At 38.1% G+C, this 19,987-nt stretch overlaps 1 protein-coding gene across 1 annotated transcript in view; it reads left to right on the forward strand.

Annotated features, from left to right (window-relative positions):
* Positions 1–19,987, forward strand: part of DIPK1A (divergent protein kinase domain 1A) — a 129,246-nt gene that overhangs the window by 71,447 nt on the left and 37,812 nt on the right. The window contains exon 2 of the mRNA XM_006061322.4: positions 17,638–17,772. Within this exon, the coding sequence (XP_006061384.1) occupies positions 17,638–17,772 (135 nt within the window). The remainder of the gene's footprint in view (positions 1–17,637; positions 17,773–19,987) is intronic.

Genomic DNA, 19,987 nt, shown 5'->3' on the forward strand with positions numbered 1-19,987 from the left:
GTGAAGAACTGACTCACTGGAAAAGACCCTGATACTGGGAAAGCTTGAAGGCAGGAGGACAAGGGGACAACAGAGGATGAAACGGTTGGATGGCATCACTGACTCGGACATGGGTTTGGGTGGACTCTGGGAGTTGGTGATGGAAAGGGAGGCCTGGCGTGCTGCGGTTCATGGGGTCACAAAGAGTCAGACATGACTGAGCAACTAAACTGAACTGAACTGAACTGAGACCCAGTATAGTGCTCAAGCCTACTAAAAAGGGAAAATGACCACCTGATTTGCCCATTCTGAGTCTCCAAATGTTGCTAAGGCAACATGAATCCTATTTGGAGACTTATCTCAAGCAGTTCTTTAACTTGGATCTTCATGTGTATAAGCTAAAGATTTGTTGGGACTTCCCTGACAGTCCAGTGGTTAAGATTCCGTCCTTTCATTGCAGAGGGCATAAGTTCAATCCCTGTTCTGAGAAGTAAGATTCTACATGATGCAGGGTGTGGCCCCCCAAAATAAATAAATAAATAAAGATTTGTTGATAGTTACTGAGCTCATGATATGGAATGAAAGCTGTATTTAATAAGCTTAAACATATATACAACTACAGATACTATGAGTGGATTTTAATCGAAATTTTCAGTTATGCTCCATTAAGGAAGAAGGAAGAGCCCTTAATCTGAATGGCCAAGAAAATCATCTGTTCTGGCTAGGACTTCCACTTGTTTTTCTCTTCACTCTTAGACCCTGCTCTGCTGATCCTATCTGGGAATGGCAGCTACTCTCCAAAGATGACCCTGTAGTAGCCCTGCCCCCTGGTGCGCATGCCCTTAAGGAGCGCCCCCTCCGGTCCCTCTGATCTGGCCCTGTGTAACCACGAGAGTCGGGCAGAAACGGGGCCACTTCCTCCTTGGTCTCTGGGAGCCGTTGTCCTGGGGTAACCCAGCCATCATGAAAGAAGCCTACCTACCCTGAGCACCGTGCTCAGGGGGAGGCCAGCTTGCCGTATGCAGCTGTTCCAGCTACTCCAGCCGAAGGACTGGGCATGGGTGAAACAGCCACGTGTGTGTCCAGCCCAGTCAGTCCTTTGTCACATGTCTTCAGCCCTAATCATGAATTCATGGAAAACTTGACTGACCAGCTCAGTCCAGTCAACTCAGAACCACGAGAGACATAAATTATTTTTCTAAGCCTCTGGGTTTGGGGATAGTTTATTATATAACAATAGAAAATGGGAACACTTAGCTTTCTTAACCCCTATCTTTTGTACTGGGATGTTGAAGAACTCCGTGACTGAGTTCCTTTGCTCTTAAAAATCCTAATATTCCTTTTATGTAGAGTGCTCATAGGGACTGCATCTCCCTTGCATTTGCTGCATAAAATGCAGGTTATTTGTTCATTAAAAGCCTTCTGTGTGCCTTCTTAGGGATGGCTTTGCTTTGTTTTTCTGGTCTTATGCTCCTTAAACATGTGCCTGGCTTGTGGTCCCTAAGGCAGCAGCACTCCCTCCAGAATTTACTGTTTGTAGATTTTTTTGATGATGACCATTCTGTCCGACATGAGGTGACCCCTCATTATAGTTTTGATTTGCATTTCCCTAATAATTAGTGACGCTGAGCAGCTTTTCATGTGTTTGTTGGCCATCCGTATGTCTTCTTTGGAGAAATGTCTATTTAGGTCTTCTGCCCATTTTTTGATTGGATTGATTGTTTTTTTTAATATTGAGCTACATGAACCATTTGTGTATTTTGGAGATTAATCCTTTGTCAGTTGTTTCGTTTGCAAATATTTTCTCCCATTCTGAGGGCTGTCTTTTCATCTTGTTTTCTGTGCAAAAGTTTTAAGTTTAATTAGACCCCATTAGTTTATTTTTATTACTCTAGGAGGTAAGTCAAAAAAGATCCTGTTGCGATTTATGTCAGAGAATGTTCTGCCTGTTTTCCTCCAAGAGTTTTATAGTGTCTGGCCTCACATTCAGGTCTTTAATTCATTCTGAGTTTATTTTTGTGTATGGTGTTAGGTTGTAATTTTATTCTTTTACACATAGCTGTCCAGTTTTCCCAGCACCAACCACAGCCTCCTTTGTTTTAGATTAGGTGACCATAGGTGTGTGGGTTTACCTCTGGGGGTTCTATCCTGTTCCTTTGGTATACATTTCTGTTTTGTTTCTTTTTGTGTCAGTACCATACTCTCTCTCTTGCTTTTTTTCTTTTTTTAAAGAATTCCCTAAAGCAGTAACTGACAAGGATCTTGGGACTATGGGATTACCATAATTCAGTACGACACTTTCTTGATTACTGTAGCTTTGTCAAATAGTCTTTTTAAAAAAAATTATTTATTTATTTTAATTGGAGGCTAATTACTTTACAATATTATAGTGGTTTTTGCCATACATTGACATGAATCAGCCATGGGTGTACTCCCTCCCTATCCCATCTCTCAGGGTCATCCCAGTGCACCAGCCCTGAGCACCCTGTCTTATGCATCAAACCTGGACTGGCGATCTGTTTCACATATGATAATATACATGTTTCAATGCTATTCTCTCAGATCATCCCACCCTCACCTTCTCCCACAGAGTCCAAAAGACTGTTCTATACATCTGTGTCTTGAATAGTCTTAAGGTCAGAGAGCCTGATTTCCCCAGCTCCATTTTTCTTTCTCAAGATTGCTTTGGCTATTTGGGGTCTTTTGTTTTTCCATACAAATTGTAAAATTTTCTGAGCTAGTTCTGTGAAAAATGCCATTGGTAATTTGATAGGGATTGCATTGAATCTGTAGATCACTTTGGATAGTATAATCATTTTCACAATATTGATTCATCCAATTCATGGTATATCTGTCCATCTGTCTATGTTGTGTTTGATTTCTTTCATCAGTATCTTATAGTTTTCTGTGTACACAGGTCTTTTGCCTCCTTAGGTAGGTTTATTCCTAGGTATTTTATTCTTTTTGTTGCAGGGGTAAATGGAATTGTTTCCTTAATTTCTCTTTCTGATCATTTGTTCTTGGTGTATAGGAATGCAAGAGATTTCTGTATATTGATTAGAAAAAGGAACCCTCCTGCACTGTTGGTGGGAATGTAAGTTGATACAGCCACTAAGAAGAAGGGTATGGAGGTTCTTTAAAAAACTAAAAATAGAACTACCATGTGACCCAGCAGTCCCATTATTGGACATATACCCAGAGGAAACCATAATCAAAAAATACACATGTACCCCATTGTTCATTGCAGCACTATTTACAATAGCCAGAATATGGAAAGCAACCTAAATGCCCATCAACAGAGAAATGGATACAGAAGATATGGTAGGGACTTCCCTGGTGATCCTGTGGGTTGAGAGTCTGCCTGCCATGCCAACGCAGGGGACTTGGGTTCTGTCCCTGGTTGGAGAGGATTCCACATTGCCATGGAGCAGCTAAGCCCATGTGCTACAACTACTGAGCCCGCTGTCTAGCGCCCTCGACCGGCAATCGCTGAAGCCTGTGTGCTACATCTGCTGAATCCCAAGCACCTAGAGCCCGTGCTGTGCAAGAAGAGAAGCACCACAATGAGAAACATGAGGGTAGCCCCTGTTCTCAACTAGAGAAAGCCTGAATGCAGCAACGAAGACCCAGTGCAACCAAAAATAAATAGTAAATCAACAAATAAAATTTAATTATAAAAAAGATGTAGTACATATATACAATGGAATATTACTCCATTGTATGGGTCATTTCTAGGTTTATTTGGATAAACCTAGAAACTGTCAGTGAAGTAAGTCAGAAAGAGAAAAATACTGTATATCAATGCATATATGGAATCTAGAAAACTGGTATAGATGATATTATTTGCAAAACAGGAATGAGACACAGACATAGAGAACAAATGTGTGAACACGGGAGGGGAAGGGGAAATGCATCAAAGAAAAATGCAAGTCACTGTGCATGGTATATGTTTCTATATCTATAAAGTTCAAGAGTAATGAACATCAAATTCTGCATTTTAGGTATACATGGTCAATGGTTAAACTACATAGGAAAGCACGTATATGATTATCACTGAAGTCAGGTGCATGTTTATTTATATATATAACCCTTTATTGCGAAGTCACATGGAGATCAGTGAAGGCACTAGAGAAACTGTTTCTTAACCCAAGTGATAGTTACATGGGTATTTGCTTTCTAATTATAATTTAAGTTACACCAGTGACCACCTGACCTGCCTCTTGAGAAATCTGTATGCAGGTCAGGAAGCAACAGTTAGAACTGGACATGGAACAACAGACTGTTTCCAAATAGAAAAAGGAGTACGTCAAGGCTGTATATTGTCACCCTGCTTATTTAACTTATATGCAGAGTACATCACGGGAAACGCTGGGCTGGAAGAAGCACAAGCTGGAATCAAGATTGCCGGGAGAAATCTCAATAACCTCAGATATGCAGATGACACCACCCTTATGGCAGAAAGTGAAGAGGAACTCAAAAGCCTCTTGATGAAAGTGAAAGAGGAAGAGTGAAAAAGTTGGCTTAAAGCTCAGCATTCAGAAAACGAAGATCATGGGATCTGGTCCCATCATTTCATGGGAAATAGATGGGGAAACAGTGGAAACAGTGTCAGACTTTATTTTTGGGGGCTCCAAAATCACTGCAGATTGTGATTGCAGCCATGAAATTAAAAGACGCTTACTCCTTGGAAGGAAAGTTATGACCAACCTAGATAGCATATTGAAAAGCAGAGACATTATTTTGCCAACAAAGGTCCATCTAGTCAAGGCTATGGTTTTTCCTGTGGTCATGTACGGATGTGAAAGTTGGACCGTGAAGAAGGCTGAGCACCGAAGAATTGATGCTTTTGAACTGTGGTGTTGGAGAAGACTCTTGAGAGTCCCTTGGACTGCAAGGAGATCCAACCAGTCCATCCTAAAGGAGATCAGTCATGGGTGTTCTTTGGAAGGACTGATGCTAAAGCTGAAACTCCAATACTTTGGCCACCTCATGTGAAGAGTTGACTCATTGGAAAAGACTCTGATGCTGGGAGGGATTGAGGGCAAGAGGAGAAGGGGACGACAGAGGATGAGATGGCTGGATGGCATCACCGACTAAATGGACATGAGTTTGGGTGAACTCCGGGAGTTGGTGTTGGATAGAGAGGCCTGGCATGCTGCAATTCATGGGGTCACAAAGAGTCGGACATGACTGAGCGACTGAACTGTGTATTTTTTAACTTATCTGTGGCTGCACTGGATCTTTGTTGCTTTCTGTAGTTGTGGTGAAGGTGGGCCAGTCTAGGTTGCAGTGCACAAGCTTCTCATTGCAGTGGCTTCTCTTCTTGAGGAGTACGGGCTCTAGGCCTGTGGGCTCAGTAGCTGTGCACACAGGCTTAGTTGCACCATGACATATGGAATCTTCCCAGACCAGGGATCGTACCCATATCCCCTACATTGGCAGGCAGATTCCTAACCACAGTACCACCAGGGAAGCTGACACTAATGTATTTTAAACAATTCTATATGAAGGATTTATTTCCAAGTTTTTAAAAAGAAATTTTTAAAAAGCACTCAGGAGACTTCTAGATCCTAGAGATATGTTTTTAAATAGATATGCTAAAGCACTTATATGAAAAAAAAAACTATGTATTTGCATCTACTTACATATCTATAGTGTAATATATATTCATTATAGAAAATCTGTATAATACAGAGAAAACTAAAAATCATTCATAATCCCACCACTTTTGACATTTTGAAATAACCACCCTTGACACTTTGATGTATTCCTTGCAGTTTCTACAGTCTGTTGGTGACTTTTCCTTTTTTTTTTTTTTTTGAAGCAAAATTGGGAACATATCATATATGCTGTTTTGAAAGTTGATTTTTTTCTCTTACCGTATCATGAACATTTCCCCCTACTTTGACACTTTGAGATATTAATTTCCTATTGAAATCAGCCACAGGCTTCAGGATCACCCCATGCAATTAGTTCCCCGAGGAAAAATGTTCTACTTTTTTGACGCTGTCAGCCCCGTAAGCTGTAAAAAATATGAACCAGCATGCAGAGAAAATGTGAAAATTATCTGCTACTTGTTAGAATTTTATTTCTAGAATTCTAATAAAATCAGAAAAGAGAATATGCTCATGCAAATAAAACCTTTAGAATTTAGATCAGAGAATAATGACAGTTCTTCCTATAAAAGTGAAAACTCAGCTCTTAGATAAAGAATGCTAAAACTCTGATCAATAGGCTAATAATGCCCTTTGACAAGGAATTCTTCTCTAAAGTTTTGTCATAAAAAAATATTTTCATGCTCAGGACAAGCTGGGGAGCATAGATATTTTTAGAACCTTTTTTTCCACTATTTTTAACTTATAAAAACTCAAGATCTTCCTTGTGTGGAATGACATGAAAGTTCTTTTCTTGTGTGTTTCTTGGTTAAACATCATAACTGTTTTTTGATGTTTGTGAATGTTAGCACTAAGAGAGTTAAGATACATTTAGATAATTTTCTTAATGGTTTTCCCACAACCTTCCAACTAAGCAGTGAGACAACCTTTAGTAAAGGTATAGGATCCATTCCAAACAAAGTTGATCTGGAGGTGTTGTGGTATACAATATTTACCTTATTAAATGGTTTCTTTATATTTCTATTTTTTACAGTCAGCACTCAAGTATTATAAATATCTAGAGTTCATTTTAAAAAAAAAGGTACAGTTATATTTAAAGATATGCCAATAATTTTAACTTTACTTTTTTCCAGCCACATTGCTCCTAAATATTTACCAGTAAAAGTTAGCTAGCTATAGTATTGTTGCTGCTACTGCTGCTAAGTCGCTTCAGTCGTGTCCAATTCTGTGCGACCCCATAGACGGCAGCCCGCCAGGCTCAGCCATCTCTGGGATTCTCCAGGCAAGAACACCGGAGTGGGTTGCCATTTCCTTCTCCAATGCATGAAAGTGAAAGGTGAAAGTGAAGTCGCTCAGTCGTGTCTGACTCTTAGCGACCCCATGGATTGCAGCCTACCAGGCTCCTCCGTCCATGGGATTTTCCAAGCAAGAGTACTGGAGTGGGGTGCCATTGCCTTCTCTGATAGTAATGTTAGTATTGTTAATATAACAATAAGGGGAAAAAAGATATTTGAAGTTTATTTAAGAGTAAGTGATTATTTAAAAACTTGAATAAAAATACATTGTACACATGAAACTGATAAAAATGTTGTAAACCAGTCTCAAAAAATAGCAAGCTCGTCTTAACTTTTTCTATGAAATGATGAAATCATTGTATTTGAGTTTTTACAAGTGATAACCTTATCAGTTTGTTAGATTTTCTGAGTGTTCAAGTCTACTACATATATGAAGCAAAGTGTGAGAGAAATTTTTCTTCCTTACTTTTCACAATTAAGAACATCTGTATGGAGAGTACTTAGGGATAAAGCAGATGGGCTTTGTGCTTTATATGTTTGTATTAGGTTGGTGCAAAAGTAATTGCAGTTTTTTGCATTATAAATTTGCCTTTGATATTGGAATGCATTCTTAAACAAATGTGGTTATGCTATACATAATTTTAATGCACATTTCTCATTTTGTGTTTTTTTTTTGCTATTGACTTATTACTTGCTGTTTATTTTATATTTATTTTAGATTAGGGACATGATGTTACACAAAAAGCAAATTTTAGCAGTTTTCTTATTTGAGTTCAAAATGGGTCATAAAGCATTGGAGACAACTCACAACATCAACAACACATTGGGCCTAGAAACTGCTAACAAATGTACAGTGCAGTGGTGGTTGAAGAAGTTTTGCAAAGGCGACAAGAGCCTTGAAGATGAGCATAGTGGCTGGCCATTGGCAGGTGACAACAACCAACTGAGGGCAATCATTGAAGCTGACCCTCTCACTACTGCACAAGAAGTCACCATTGGCCATTCTATGGTCATTCAGCATTTGAAGTAAATTGGAAAGGTGAAAAAGCTCTATAAGTGCATGCCTCATGAGCTAACCGAAAATAAAATAGTCATTTTGAAGTGTCTTCTTATTTTACGTGACACAACAAACCCATTTCTCGATCAGATTGTGATGAAAGTGGATTTTGTATGACAACTGGTGACAACCAGCTTAGTGGTTGGATTGAGAAGAAGCCCCAAAGCACTTCCCAAGGCCAAAATTGCACCATAAAAAGGCATGGTCACTGTTTGGTGGTCTGCTGCCAGTCTGATCCATTATAGCTTTCTGAATCCTAGTGAAACCATTACATCTGAGAAGTAAGCTCAGCAAATCAGTGAGATACACTGAAAACTGCAATGCCTGCAGCCAGCATTGGTCAACAGAGAGGGCCCAGTTCTTCTCCACAACAGTGCCTCACCACACATCACATAACCCATGCTTCAAAAGTTGAATGAATTAGGCTAGGAATTTTGCCTCATCCACCATATTCATCTGACTTCTCACCAACTGACTACCACTTCTTCAAGCATCTCGATAACTTTTTGCAGGGAGAATGGTTCCACAACCAAAAGGATGCAGAAAATGCTTTCCAAGAGTTCATTGAATCCCAAAGCACAGATTTTTACACTATAGGAATAAGCAAAGTTATTTCTCATTGGCAAAAATGTGTTGATTGTAATGGTACCTATTTTAATTAATAAAGATGTGTTTGAGCCTAGTTATGATGATTTAAAATTCACAGGTCAAAGAATCAATATTGTGAAAATGACTGTACTACCAAACACAATTACAGATTCAATGCAATCCCTATCAAATTACCAATGGCATTTTTCACAGAACTAGAACAAAAAATTTCACAATTCGTATGGAAACACAAAAGACCCCAAATAGCCAAACCAGTCTTAAGAAATTAGAATGGAGCTGAAGGAATCAACCTTCCTGACTTCAGATTATACTACAAAGCTCCAGTCATCAAAAAAGTATAGTACTGGCACAAAAACAGAAACAAAGACCAGTGGAAAAGAAGGAAAGAAAGTGCAGTCACTCAGTCGTGTCTGACTCTTTGCAACCCCATAGACTGTAGCCTACCAGGCTTCTCCGTCCATGGTATTTTCCAGGCAAGGGTACTGGAGTGGGTTGCTATTTCCTCCTCCAGGGGATCTGCCCGACCCAGGAATCGAACCCAGGTTTCCCTCATTGTAGGCAGACGCTTTCCCTTCTGAGCCACCAGGGAAGCTCTAAAGACCAGTGGAGCAAGATAGAAAGCCCAGAAATAAACCCATGCACCTATGGATACTTTATTTTTGATAAAGGAGGCAAGAATATACAATGGGGCAAAGACAGCCTCTCCAATAAATGGTGCTGGGAAAACTGGACAACTACATGTAAAAGAATGAAATTAGAACACTTCCTAACACCATACACAAAAATAAACTCAAAATGGATTAAAGACCTACATTTAAGACCAGAAACTATAATATTCTTAGAGGAAAACATAAGCAGAACACTTAGTGACATAAATCAAAGCAAGATCCTCTATGACCCACCTTCTAGAGTAACGGAAATAAAAACAAAAGTAAACAAGTGGGACCTGATTAAACGTAAAAGATTTTGCACAGCAAAAGAAACTATAAGCAAGGTGAAAAGACAACCCTCAGAAAATCCCATGGACAGAGGAGCCTGGTAGGTTGCAGTCCATGGGGTCGCGAAGAGTCGGACACGATTGAGTGACTTCACTTTCACTCTTCACTTTCATGCATTGGAGAAGGAAATGGCGACCCACTCCAGTGTTCTTGCCTGGAGAATCCCAGGGACAGGGGAGCCTGGTCGGCTGCTGTCTATGGGGTTGCACAGAGTTGGACACGACTGAAGCAACTTAGCAGCAGCAGCAGAATGGGAGAAAATAATAGCAAATGAAACAACTGACAGAGGATTAATTTCCAAAATATACAAGGAGTTCATACAACTTAATGCCAGAAAAACAATCAACCCAATCCAAAAGTGGGAAAAAGACCAAAGAAAACATATAGATGGCTAACAAACACATGAAAAGATGCTCAACATCGCTCATTGTTAAAGAAATGCAAATCAAAACCACAGTGGGATATCACCTCATACCGGTCAGAATGGTCATCATCAAAAAGCCTACAAACAGTAAATGCTGGAGAGGGTGTGGAGAAAAGGGAATGTTCTTGCACTGTTTTTGGGAATGTAAATTGATGCAGCCACTATGGAAGATGGTATGCTGCTGCTGCTAAGTCACTTCAGTCGTGTCCGACTGTGTGTGACCCCATAGACGGCAGCCCACCAGGCTCCACTATCCCTGGGATTCTCCAGGCAAGAATACTGGAGTGGGTTGCCATTTCCTTCTCCAATGCATGAAAGTGAAAAGGGAAAGTGAAGTCGCTCAGTTGTGTCTGACTCTTAACGACCCCCATGGACTGCAGCCTACCAGGCTCCTCCGTCCATGGATTTTCCAAGCAAGAGTACTGGAGTGGGGTGCCATTGCTTTCTCTGGGAAGATGGTATGGAGAGTCCTTAAAAAACTAGGAATAAAACCACCATATGACCTGACCCAGCAATCCTGTTCCTAGGCATATACCCTGAGGAAACCAAAATTGAAAGAGACACATGTATCCCATTATTCATTGCAGCACGATTTACAATAGCTAGAACATGGAAGCAACCTAGATGTCCATCGACAGATGAATGGATAAAGAAGTTGTGGTACAGATACACAATGGAATATTACTCAGCCATAAAAAGGAATGCATTTGAGTCAATTCTGATGAGGTGGATGAACCTAGAACCTATTATACAGAGTGAAGTAAGTCAGAAAGAGAAAGAGAAATATTGTATTCTAACACATATATACAGCATCTAGAAGAATGGTACTGAAGAACTTATTTACAGGGCAGCAATGGAGAAACAGAATAGATTTATGGACATGGGGAGAGGGAAAGAGAGGGTGAGATGTATGGAAAGAGTAATATGGAAACTTACATTACCATATGTAAAATAGATAGCCAAAGGGAATTTGCTGTATGGCTCAGGAAACTCAAACAGGGGCTCTATTCAACCTAGAGGGTGGGATGGGGAGGGAGGTGGGAGGGAGGTTTGAAAGGGAGGGGATGTATGTATACCGGTGGCTGATTCATGTTGAGGTTTGACAAAAAACAACAAAATTCTGTTCAGCAATTATCCCTCAATAAAAAAATTAATTAAAAAGAAAAAGGAAACAAAAACTCACGGGTCAAAATTGTAGTTATGTTTGCACCAACCTAATAAGTGATGTTGAATGTGAAAAATAGGTAATATAGAAGTAGTCTTATATAGCTGAATTTTGATATGTTGCCTCTTTATGCCTAATTCAAAAACTTCATCTAAAACTATTTGAATAAGTTCATAGGTTTTCAGATTTGTCATGAAATAAAATCATCACAGTAAAATAAAACAATATAAAAAAAAGAAAAAGTATCACTGTTCTTTACAGTAGAATTGGTAGAGAAAGTTTGTTTCATCATGTATATATTTTCCATGTCCAGTGATTTTTCTTTATTTACAATAAGATATTGCCAATCATTTAGTCATTAAGAATTATTTCTGTTGTTTCCAGACAGATGTTATATTTTTCTAATTAAGTAGTAGTTTATGCTTTAAAGATTAATTTAAAGTAAAATGATAGTGTCATACAAATTTGATTCTTTCAACCCCATAATCTTTGCTTTCATTTTATTTTGTAACCGTAATATAAGTTTTCTCAGTCTTAGCACTATGGACGTTTGGGCAGCTAATTCTTTGATGTGGGGAGCCCTCCTGTGCTTTGAAGGATGTTTAGCAACATTTCCGGCCTCAACAGACAAGACTCCAGTCACACTTTGTGGTTCTAGACCCTGCCAGGTAAACCCGGGAGGCAAAACTGACTCTAGTTGAGAATCATGCCATAGTGTATTCTCTAAAATTCTTATGACTTTCCGGAGCTTAATTTGGAATAAAGCAGTGTACCACTAGTGAAAAGTGAAAGTGAAAGTCACTCCGTCGTGTCCAACTCTTTGTGACCCCATGGACTATACAGTCCATGGAATTCTCTAGGCCAGAACACTAGAGTGGGTAGCCATTTCCTTCTCAACGGAATCTTCCCAACCCAGGGATCGAACCCAGATCTCCCGCATTGCAGGTAGGCGGATTCTTTACCAGCTAAGCCACCAGAGAAGTAGCTAGGCCCAAAATCAGCAGAACAAATTTTGCTTCTGGGCAGTATTTTGGATAGTTCAACATCAATAAAAAGGTCATAAACAGTAACTATATTTTTTCATCAAAGTCTATATTGTCTAGGTAATTGGTATAGAACAGACCACTGGGAACATTTTAGTGAGTGCCACACAGGGAAATAAAATTAGTCAGTAGGTACAGATGTCATTTATGGCTGTTTTTCTTCAACCTTTATTTTAAAATGTGAGGCAACAGGATCTGCAGAAATTAAAGGACACATGAAAGCTGTTATACTAGTTTGTGTTACCCTCAAATCACGGTAATTTCAATGACATACCAGAATAAAAATGTGTTTCACTCCTTTTGTCATTTACATATAACAGGTGATGCCCACTGCCCTGCTGGGAACATCCTCAATCCAACTTCCTCTCCAAAAATTTTGGCATTCTGTATCATGACGAACACACAGTGGGCAAGCCAGTTTACAGGGTATTTTTCCATTTAAACATATGCCAGAGGGAAAAAAAAATTAATTTAGCTCTTTGAGAGAAAAACAAAATGACTTCAAATTTTATTAAATTGGCTGTGCAGAAGGGAGAAATATACAGGTCTCTGCTGCCAACATTTATTAAGCTTAATATGCATTTGATAGCTAATAGAAATTATTGATGGAGACTCCAAAGGTAGTTGACATTACTAGACTCCTTGAGGTGGGTGTCGAGGAGAAGGTAAGACAGACCAAGTTCTGAACTAGCAGAAAACGTACTCACCATCTCTACGTGGTTTCCTTTACTCTGTGACTTCTACCTGCTGCAGAGCAAGGCAAAAAAAGGAAAAAAGAAAATATTATTTTACAGTGTAAGGTCTTCCTTGATTTTTTACTAAACGAATTGAGATTAATCTTGTTTTAAAACCCCATCTCAATATTAATATCAGATTGAACTTGTCACGTAAGTGGTTGATTGTAACTTTATGGCCACTAAAAGATTTCAAACTGCATTCATTCCTCTTTGTACACATAATGAAAAATGGGCAAAATAATGAAGATTGATGTTTACTTAAGTCTGCTCTGTTTAATTCTGCTGTCTGCTCTTCTACAGTGCTGTCTCTAATTGTACATAGTTTAATGATATCTAGGAGTATAAAGTTGTTGCCCATAAACAGCTTGTAAATAGCTTTCCTAAAATAAAATGGTTTCAATAATTGTATTCAGTAACTTCTTGATTGCTGAAACTTGGTTGCCTCTGATAATGCACTGTTATAATAATAGGTGTAAAAGATGTCATATATATTACATGGGGGTGGGTCGGGGGATGTGTGTGTGGGTATATGTATAGTATAGACTTAATTCTTCACTTGTGATACATCCCTAAATGTAGAATTTGCTAGATGAAAAGAGTATTTGATGTATATGGCTAACTGCTCTTTCAGAAATGCGCTGACAGCATACCCTACCATGATCATAGGAGTGAGTACAAGTCTCCTCAGCTCAGTCCAGTCGCTCAGTCGTGTCCAACTCTGTGCGACCCCATGAATCGCAGCACACCAGGCCTCCCTGTCCATCACCAACTCCCAGAGTTCACTCAGACTCACGTCCATCAAGTCAGCGATGCCATCCAGCCATCTCATCCTCTGTCGTCCCCTCTCCTCCTGCCCCCAATCCCTCCCAGCATCAGAGTCTTTTCCAATGAGTCAACTCTTTGCATGAAGTGGCCAAAGTACTGGAGTTTCAGCTTTAGCATCAGTCCTTCCAAAGAACACCCATGACTGATCTCCTTTAGGATGGACTGGTTGGATCTCCTTGCAGTCCAAGGGACTCTCAAGAGTCTTCTCCAACACCACAGTTCAAAAGCATCAATTCTTCGGCACTCAGCCTACTTCACAGTCCAACTCTCACATCCATATATGACCACAGGAAAAACCATAGCCTTGACTAGACGGACCTTTGTTAGGAAAGTAATGTCTCTGCTTTTGAATATGCTCTCTAGGTTGGTCATAACTTTCCTTCCAAGGAGTAAGCGTCTTTTAATTTCATGGCTGCAGTCACCATCTGCAGTGATTTTGGAGCCCCAAAAAATAAAGTCACCCACTGTTTCGGCTGTTTCCCCATTTATTTCCCATGAAGTGATGGGACTGGATGCTGTGATCTTCGTTTTCTGAATGTTGAGCTTTAAGCCAACTCTTTCACTCTCCACTTTCACTTTCATCAAGAAGCTTTTTAGTTCCTCTTCACTTTCTGCCATAAGGGTGGTGTCATCTGCATATCTGAGGTTATTGAGATTTCTCCTGGCAATCTTGATTCCAGCTTGTGTTTCTTCCAGCCCAGCATTTCTCATGATGTACTCTGCATAGAAGTTAAATAAGCAGGGTGACAATATACAGCCTTGACATACTCCTTTTCCTATTTGGAATCAGTCTGTTGTTCCATGTCCAGTTCTAACTGTTGCTTCCTGACTTGCATATAGGTTTCTCAAGAGACAGGTCTGGTGGTCTGGTATTCCCATCTCTTTCAGAATTTTCCACAATTTATTGTGATCCACACAGTCAAAGGCTTTGGCATAGTCCATAAAGCAGAAATAGATGTTTTTCTGGAACTCTCTTGCTTTTTCCATGATCCAGCGGATGTTGGCAATTTGATCTCTGGTTCCTCTGCCTTTTCTAAAACCAGCTTGAACATCAGGAAGTGACTTCAATTCTTGTCCTGAGCCCTCTAGCTACTCTCTCTTAATCTAATGATGAAAACTCCTGTCACATCCCATTTTATCTTTCAGCTTTGTTTACAGTGACTTTTGTCACAACTTTAAAGTTTTTACATAGTCAATGTCTTCCTTTAGAGATTCTGCGGTAGTTAGAATTTTTGTCATCTCAAAAAATATTTTTGAAAAATCCCTACATTTGTATTGTATTATGTCATGTATTACATGTGTATCAGTTTCCTGTGGAATTTGTTTTGATGTAAGATGTGTTTTAGGTTTTTAAATATGCTATTTCCAAATGATTAACAGTTGTCTTATCATCTTTTATTAAATAATCTTTCTCTAATGGCCACATACACACAAAAGTTTGGACTTATAAGAGTAAAATCATGCCATGCTATGGTTGTCCAAGAAACCCTCTGAACTATGTTAAGGGTACTTATCTGGTATTTAGGATTTGTTTGTCACTGTAAATGCAGATGTTCTGAATGTGCCTAAGGTGGCGCCAGGCACGTAGTAGACAATAGATAGTTGCTGAATGAATGTGTGGGAAGTGGGTATCTTGGTATGAAAGTATTCCTTATCTTACAACGTAAAAAAATGTTAAATCAGTAGAGAAAAATGGACAAAAGAAGGCATGTAACCATCACCCAGCTTGAGCAGTTACCAACTCATGGCCAGTATTGTTTTAACACTTTTCCCACATACCTTTCCCTTCCTTATTGTTTTGAAGCAAGTCCCAGGTACTATTTCATTCATAAACGTTTCAGTGTCTGTCTCAAAAAGATTAAGTCGTTTTTCTTTAAACATCACATTATTACGCCTAACAAACTAAAATAATGCCTTTATAGCATTAGGTATCCTGTCAGCCTTCAAGTTTTCAATTGTCTCATAAATGTCATTTTTTGTTTTACAGTCTTTCATTTGAATCAGGACTCAAAAAAGATCCACGAAATGTGATTATTTAATATACAATATTTCTTAAGTATTTTTTGATCTTTGGTTTTCTCATCTTCTCTCTCTTTTCTCCCTGGTGATTTATTTGTTGAAGAACGGGGTTATTTGTATGGCCGCATTTCCCACAGCCCAGAGTTTGCTGATTGTATCCTAATACTGTCATTTACTTAAGTGTTACTTATATGCCTCTGTCTCCTGTATTTCCTGTAAACTGGTAGTTGGAGCTAAAGCCTTAATCAGATTCAGATTCAGTTTTCTTTTTGGCAAGCCCAAAAAGAAGGTGGTGGCCTATCATAATGACAGCGTTACTGGCTTTTTGTTCAGGGCCTTGCAAATTGATTTTGCTAACATTTGTTGAGTATTTTCTGTGTGCCTAGCAAAGTGCTTATGTTCTGCAGGCATTATGTCACTCAATAATATTTAAGCTTTGTAATACTAGTACATATCAATTTCTATCTGATGACTAGACCTCTTATTAGGGCCAAGTTATCTTAAATGTCTTTCAAACAAACCCCTTGGTGTATACTCATGGTCATTTATGTGATTTAATTTGGAAATCTATCTGGACTTTCTTTTTATTGGATTCATTTAGAGCTATACAAAAATAACTTGCATTTAAGGCATTTAAAAAAATGTTTTAATAATAAAACTCAGAGACCTATCATTTAACTGTGAATTTGTTGTACTCTTTTTGGTACTGGGATTCACTTCACAAAGACCGATATATAAACCACAAATAGAGCCAAAAGAATTCAGTATTTCGGAGTCCCTTTCTCCTCCGCACTCATTGGCTCTGCAGACGCACTTGTGTCTCCTTCATCTCCCTCGGCTTTCTTTGCAAGCCCACAGCGCTCACAGCGTCCTGCTGTTGTCCCATGTGAGAAACTGACTTGGGGTTGTGAAAGCAAAACTAGCTTTTCGTTGTTTGTTTACATGTCTTTAATTTATTTTTGCTCAATTCTCCCCATGGTCCTAAATTCAGTTATTTATAAAATCAGGCCATTGGAGTTCCAGACTCAAAACATAAATGTCAAATTATCTTGACCAGCTGACAGTTTTGGAGATGAAACTGTTTGATATGTAGTTGATGGAGAAAAACCCCCAACTGACCAGAGTCGCAATTAGATACCAGAGCACTAGTTGCAAAGCAAGGCAAAGAGGATCCTATTGTACAGCTTTACAAACTGACATGCGGGGAGTCATTTATTCTTTATATATATTAATCTTTCTTCTCCTTTAATAGTTGTAGCTTTTTCCTCAAATTTCCAGAATATCTGTTAGGTGAAGCATTTGATTGATTGAATAAAAGGAACATAAAGCATTGGTGAATACAGCAGGGAAATAGGAATGAATGTGAAGTTTCATTTCGTACTCTGGTTGTACCTCACTGTGAGACATTAGACTAGTAGCCAAATTCTCTGTTTTTATTTCTTTAAAACACAATTATTTTTGCCATACTTATTCATACAGAACTTTAAGATTCTTATTTGAACCAGTCTTCTGTAAGCTTGTCATAAGAGGGGATTGTGTCTCTCTTCACCTGATCTTACTGGGTGTCCAGGGTAGCATGGTGCACGTGCTTGTGCTTAATGAGTAACTTTGGATGCTGGTGGTATTTGAAAGATTATACATTTTAAAGGGTATTTTGTTCTCTTTTTCTTGGCAAGACCAAGGAGCTTCCTTTTCTAAGACCAGTGCTTTTTAGACTCAGTGAAAGTACACATTGTTCTAGGAGAATTGCCATATGAAAGCCTAGAATATATATTGAGTGCTTCCAAGAAAGGGGGAGAAGTCATGTTCTAGGACAGTGAATGCTGACTGGGTGCTGAATGATTGACTGTTATGTGCTCTTTTACTTACAGGCTCGCTTCTCATATGTGCGAATGAAATATCTTTTCTTTTCCTGGTTGGCGGTTTTTGTTGGAAGCTGGATTATATATGTGCAATACTCTACCTATACAGAACTATGCAGAGGAAAGGACTGTAAGAAAATAATAGTAAGTATTTTTTATTTTCTAGTATATGAAGAAACCTATTCTCTAATTGAAGTAGAGTTGATTTAAAATGTTGTACCAATCTCTGCTGTGCAGCGTGACTCAGTTATATACATATACACATTCTTTTATTTATATATGTATATATATATATTATTTTCCATTATGGTTTATCCCAGGAGGCTGGGTATGGTTCCCTGTGCTATATGGTAGGACCTTGTTGTTTATCCATTCTAAGTGTAACAACACATTAAAAAACTATATTAATAGATTATATTTATTACTTATACATAGACTAAAATTATTTTCAAAAAGTAAAAGTTAATCTGATTTTGAGTTGTGTTGAACTTCTTACCATTTTGATATGACCAAATTAGTAGGACTGTTCCCCACTTTGAAAAACTCTGTATTCAGAAATCTGAGTAAGCCAGACTAGTATGAGAGCATACTTATTACAAAGAGGGATTCTTGCTTTTCAAATATACTTGAAGTTTAGTTTAATCAGATGGATTTTTAAATATTTATAGTATGAAAGTGTTATTTGCATCCATCCTTTTTGGAACATATCTTTTGAATAAATGGAGTCATTCTCGAATGCTGAAAATATTTGTAAAAAGTATATATGTGTATTTATTATTTAATTTCTATCCTACTGGATATATCTTAGGAAAATCACTAACAGAATAAGATTTCTAGTAGTAAATATTGGTTCCATAGCACTTATATCTTAAATGTTTGAGGATAATACTTAACTCCTTGTTTTCTGCTAATATCTTCTATATAAATAATATTAAAACATCTAAGAATTCATCTAAGAATTATATTTTTATCTAATAATTATTGAGATCCCAATTATTGTAACTTGTTAACGATTCTAATTGTTGAATGGTTACTTTTTAAACAGGCCAGTGGCGTAGGTGTGTACATTTAGCAATAAGGCATTCTGACCTTATGAACTTAAGAGTCTAGTAGGGAAGAAAATGAATAATTACAGTAAGGTAAGATAATTATTATAATTATTACAGTAACAAATGATATAGGGTCATAAGACAGGGAGACCTGAAGCTTTCCAAAGTTTTAAGAGAATAAAAATCAGGTTAACTCTAGACATTCTGTCAGTCAGAATAAAAATAAATTATTCCCCAGGAGTATAATATCCTCTTAGTAGTCAGAAGAGAAATACTAATATAAGAAGCAAGGGAATTAATTAGCAAAGAAGAGTTCCAAATCAAGGAAGGTTGAAAGATGTCAATCTCGTGTTCATTCCAATTGGCCATTCCAGATCCTTCAGGACTTTAGGAAACTCTGGGGGCAGGCAGTATACTGGGTACTTCATATCGTCATTAGTACTTAAAATGATCCTGTGAAAGCCCCCCCAAAACCCACTTTACAAATAAAGAAATATGACTAACAAGAGAGAAGAATTTGCCTTTCCTGGTGGAGCAAGAATTTGATCCCAACTCTGTGTCTACAGAAAGCTCATGCTCTTTCTGCTACCCAGAGTCAGAAAAGACTGATAAAGGGAGTTATAGATTAATAAAGCTAACAAAACCCCCCACAGAACCCACCAGCTCAGCTTCAGTGAAGAAGAAAGAAGTTATATAATCAACTATAATAACATGTAAATAACCAAAACTATTTGAAATGTTTATTTTCCTTTTTTTAAGGTCACCTTTCTCAAATTGGGTTTCTTGAGGCACCTTAAAAGGTAGTCCATGAGTCAGATATACTTGAAAACAGAAAGTTAAACAAATATAAAGAGTTGACTTTACTGACTACTTCTTAGGATCTTTAATATACTAATGTGTGTTCTGCATCTCCAAAGAAAGCAAATATATTTGATTAGGAGAAAAATCCATCCCCACTGTAACCCTCCCAGGAAGACCTATTAACATCATCTGGCTATGTTAGAATGCTGTTCTAAGAGATTAGAAATAGACATGGTTTTTATCTTGTTTTTAATATAGTAGCCTTTAAAATGTAAGGCATATGTTGGTACATATTCTGTTATGAGTGAAATTATAGTTTAAGTACCTCATTTTTCATTTTAATGGGTAAGAAATGAAAGCAAAACATAATTCTAGCATAATTTAATGGTTATCTTTCTAAAATTTGAAAATAATAAGTTTTCTAAGCCTAAAATTTATCTTTTTCCTAAGACTGTCTTTTAAAAAAAAAAAATTGTAGTTTCTCTGCATTTGGGAATTATGTTCTTAAA

The sequence above is a fragment of the Bubalus bubalis genome, chromosome 6 (genome assembly GCF_019923935.1).
Source record: "Bubalus bubalis isolate 160015118507 breed Murrah chromosome 6, NDDB_SH_1, whole genome shotgun sequence".
NCBI classification, from domain to species: domain Eukaryota; kingdom Metazoa; phylum Chordata; class Mammalia; order Artiodactyla; family Bovidae; genus Bubalus; species Bubalus bubalis.